This window comes from Haplochromis burtoni, unplaced genomic scaffold (assembly GCF_018398535.1).
Source record: "Haplochromis burtoni strain Fernald_Lab_line unplaced genomic scaffold, NCSU_Asbu1 Contig_5, whole genome shotgun sequence".
In the NCBI taxonomy this organism is placed as follows: domain Eukaryota; kingdom Metazoa; phylum Chordata; class Actinopteri; order Cichliformes; family Cichlidae; genus Haplochromis; species Haplochromis burtoni.
In genome coordinates this window covers 1,020,664-1,024,677 of record NW_024582366.1, presented here as the reverse complement: position 1 = coordinate 1,024,677, position 4,014 = coordinate 1,020,664, and the positions used below count along the sequence as shown (strand labels likewise).

Here is a 4,014-nt window from a genome sequence, read left to right as displayed (position 1 = left end):
ACACACACACACACACACACACACACACACACACAGAATGGGGCAAATTTGGCTATAAGTTCAGGTGTATTTCAAAATGAATGAATGTGCTTTTAAACTTACAGTCACATGCTCTATCACGTCTTTTGCCCATTTTTGCGTTGCTTTGTTTTCCCGTGTTGGTATTGTTTCTGTACCATTTTCATTAACGCTGCATCAGGATCGTCACTCCTGCTGTTTTCGCTCTGCAGTTTCATTGAAGAATACTGGAAAAGCACCACATACTTAACCTAAACCTCACAATACATTTTAAAAAAGGTTTTCCCTTGAAAGGTTTCCTGCCAAAGAAAGTGAAACTGCAGAAGATGACACCAGGTGCAACTCCTGTCAGGAAGCCTGCAGGACTCAGTCTCACCAGACTGAACAACAGAGGCTGGAAGTGTTGCTGATCTGATGAGCCTCGGTTTCTGTTGGACTTCAGATACAGTCAGAATCTGCTATGATCAACACAGAAGAAAGGATCCGTCCTGGCTCGCGGGATATTTCCTTGGTAAACTTTTGTATCAAAGTAGCAATGTTTACATGCATAAATCCCACGGAAACCAGCTGCTACTGATTTTGATTGAACACAGGACACAACTTTACAACTTGAATTCATCCATTAAACCACAGTCTGCTCTATTAGATTTTTGTTTGCTCTTTATATAATACCTCCTGTAATGATTATAAACATCTTTTCATTTCTACCGTATATCCACATAGTAAAAATAACATTTTGGCAGGGAGTTGATTTCCATCTTTTTCTGCAACATCTGCACCCTTATTGTTTTCCTGTTGGACTATGAGCTTCAGCATCCTACACCTGCTATGATGTGTTCACTTTATAATATCCAAGCAAGCTCAGTGTGGGGTATACAGGAGTTATCTTAACATGAACAGGCAGAAAATCTGTTTTTCTTCTCTTACATGGCAATACTTTGTCACTAATTACTCAACAAGCTTGACTACTGCAAAACCTTTCTATCTAGTCTACCTGAAATTGTTATAAATCATCTCCAACTAATCCAGAATCCTACAGCCGAGTGCCTACGAGGGCCAGAAGGAGAGAAAACATATTACAGCAGCTCTAAAGTCCCTGCAGTGGCCATCTGTCAGTGACCTTATTGACTGCATTTCTTTTACTTGTTTTTAAAGCACTTCATTGTCTTGCTCCACTATATATGTCTGACATGCTGACAGTGTATGAACTAGCAAAGACCCTCAGGTCCTCCAGCACAAATCTGCTAGTTTTTCCACAGTAAAGGACACATGGGGAGGCAGCTTTTAGCTTTTATGCCCCGAGCTGCTGGAGCAGTCGGAGTGGAGGAACTGAGAACAGCCGGAAATGTTGAGAACTTGAAACTCAAAACCCGTCTTTGCTCCTTTAAAAACTATTTGAATCTGTTTATCTGTACTTGTTTGATCTCATTACATGTTGCTTTGTCCTGCTATGGACTTGTTGAACCACTTTGGCCTGAACTAACCTGCAAGAAGTCGTTAAACGAGTAAAGTTTCAGGGTTTCTGCAGCAGATCTGTGCCGTGGGGATCTCATTGCTCCCTGTGAGAATTCTTCCTGCTTATGTTGAATATAGAAAACATCTCCACAGTATGACCTCACTGTATAAACAGAGTCCTTGTTCTCAGACTGAGAAGGACCTGTCTGTACTGTCAGCTTCACTAACATTGCTGGTATTTCATTGAGTTGTGTGAACTGGGTCATGACGTCAGACAACAGGTGCATAAAATCAAAGCTGCTGCCTCTAAAGTCTGTCATTTGCATGTTTCTTGAGCTGAACGCTGCAACTTAATGCTTGAAATCGGGCATTATTCTACCATCAGAACAGAGCATGTCATCTTTGGGTGTCAGCTAGCGAGCTACCTTTCTGCTACCTTCTAATCCTCTTTTCCATGGAAGAATGTTCTTTTACCACCTCGGAGAACAGCACTGGAAGAATTTGGACTGTTTTTAACTCTCAGTGGTGCCCTGATGCTTGTTTGAAATTAAAGGAGCATGTAGATCCAGAAATGGCTAATAATGCCAGACGTAACAAGCAGCTAAACTCCAAGCTCCTGTTTGTAGTTCTGTGCTGGATGCGGTAATTTAAGTGCTGAAACTGGGCCTTACCCACTGACTCCAGTGGCATGTAGGCTTGTTGGCAGGACACAGGGTCATTGCAGGTATCTCCTCCCTTCTTGTGCAGGTGGAATGAATCAAAGAACGAATTTCACACATTAGCTGCGTGATCAGAGATGAACGTGTGAGGGAAAAATCAAACATCTCTGCCTGTCTTTGTTTGACACACTGATTGTGGGGCAACGGTTTAAGAAGCAATGCTCGACATGATCGAAAACACGATACAACAGCTCCAGTTAAACAGCACTAAAGATTTGGTAACAGCTGTATTTATTATGCAGAAGCCTTCAAATGATTTTAAGTCCGACTGCATCAAAGAGAGCTGTCAAACAAAAACGAGATTAAAAGGAGAAATGAATCAACAGCATGCTTTGAAAATTGCCTTTGAGAACCTGATACTGGCTGAGGCTAATTGAGTTGTTTGTTGACGAGACTTGAGAGAAAGCCTGAGGCTTCCTTTCACCCTGCTGGCTTTGCTGCTTTACATCCAGCCAACTGCATGGAGGGGATTTCCTCTCCACTTTTTCCCCATTTGCGACGTGAAGGTGTCAGCTTCCCTTTGGAGGCAAGACCCCACACGTAAAACCTCCACTGCCCCAAAACTAAAAGGCAGAACCGCAGCCAAACTCTCTTTCACCCCTGACGAGTCAAAACATCCCCCCAGGTCACTGTGAGGTTAGGCAGGTCAAGCAAAGTAACAACAGAGCAGAGGAGCAAAATACATAAATCAGCACCCAGGAGACAGAGACGAGACAGAGAGGCAGAAAGATCAGGAAATGACAGTGTGAGGCTGGAGGTGTGATTTTCGCTGCAGTCACATCCGGAGAGGCAGTTTTCCTGTTAGCATTCAGGAGGCAGAGCTGGAGGTGACGAGAGAGCACCGTTTCTGCTGCAGGCGGTGACCCGAACGGCAGCAGGGAGGGGGGCGGCCGAGGTCAAGAGGGAGCTTACCTCGAACATAAAGGTTAGCCGGAGCCGAATAACGAGTCCCGGCGCTGTTGACAGCCACACACTCATATTTGCCCTGGTCCGACTCCTCGCTGTTTTCAATCTGAAGCGCTCCTGGGGAGGGAGGTTAAAATGTCACAGTTAAGATCTGCACCACACACGTGGAGACACACAGACACACTGTTAGCCTGATCGTCCAAACGGAAAGCTCCCCATAACTTGGCTGAGCAGAAATCTGAATCCAAATCTATACAACTAACTAACATGTTTTCTTCAAGTCGTATCATTTGATCTTATTATTTATGACAACTTTAACAATTAGCTGTTATTGTGCTGACTCAGGCTTTCCAGCATTTTCTCATTCCAGGGTTTCAAATACTGACATTTGTCAAGATATGCACAGCTATGGTAGCCGTTCTGCGACACATCAGGTTTATGACAACACGTCTTTCACTCCCAACTTGTATGAAGTCTTTGCAGGGCTTCATATTTAAACCATAAGATAACCTCTTGGTTTCTGCAGGCTACATTTTACTGAAGATGAATATTTTTTTAGCATCATCACGTTGTGCTTTTTGGAGCCAGAAGTAAGAGGATGGAGTGCTAAGATGTAAGTTAACACTAGTAAACGTGGTTAGAGAGCTGCATTCATAAACTGTACAGGTGCCACGCACACAGGCATCTGCTGATTAGTGGCGTCCAAATTAAATAAAACTGGATCACAGACTCCTTGGATGTTCTATCTGCACAATTAACCACAAAAGCAAACCACATAAATTCATTACAAATAGATACTTTAAAATCTACAGTTTTCCATGTCAGCAAAGCAAAACATGAACATGTAACAAACAAACTGTAGTCCCCCCATGTGAGGGGTATGTTGGGGGAAAGTAGTTCTAAGTACAAGAAACGT

The 4,014-nt window shown here is 43.2% G+C and overlaps 1 protein-coding gene across 1 annotated transcript in view; it reads right to left on the bottom strand.

Annotated features, from left to right (window-relative positions):
- The window catches only part of ptprfa (protein tyrosine phosphatase receptor type Fa), a 243,987-nt gene that overhangs the window by 136,273 nt on the left and 103,700 nt on the right, over positions 1–4,014 (bottom strand). The window contains exon 7 of the mRNA XM_014333895.2: positions 3,105–3,215. Within this exon, the coding sequence (XP_014189381.2) occupies positions 3,105–3,215 (111 nt within the window). The remainder of the gene's footprint in view (positions 1–3,104; positions 3,216–4,014) is intronic.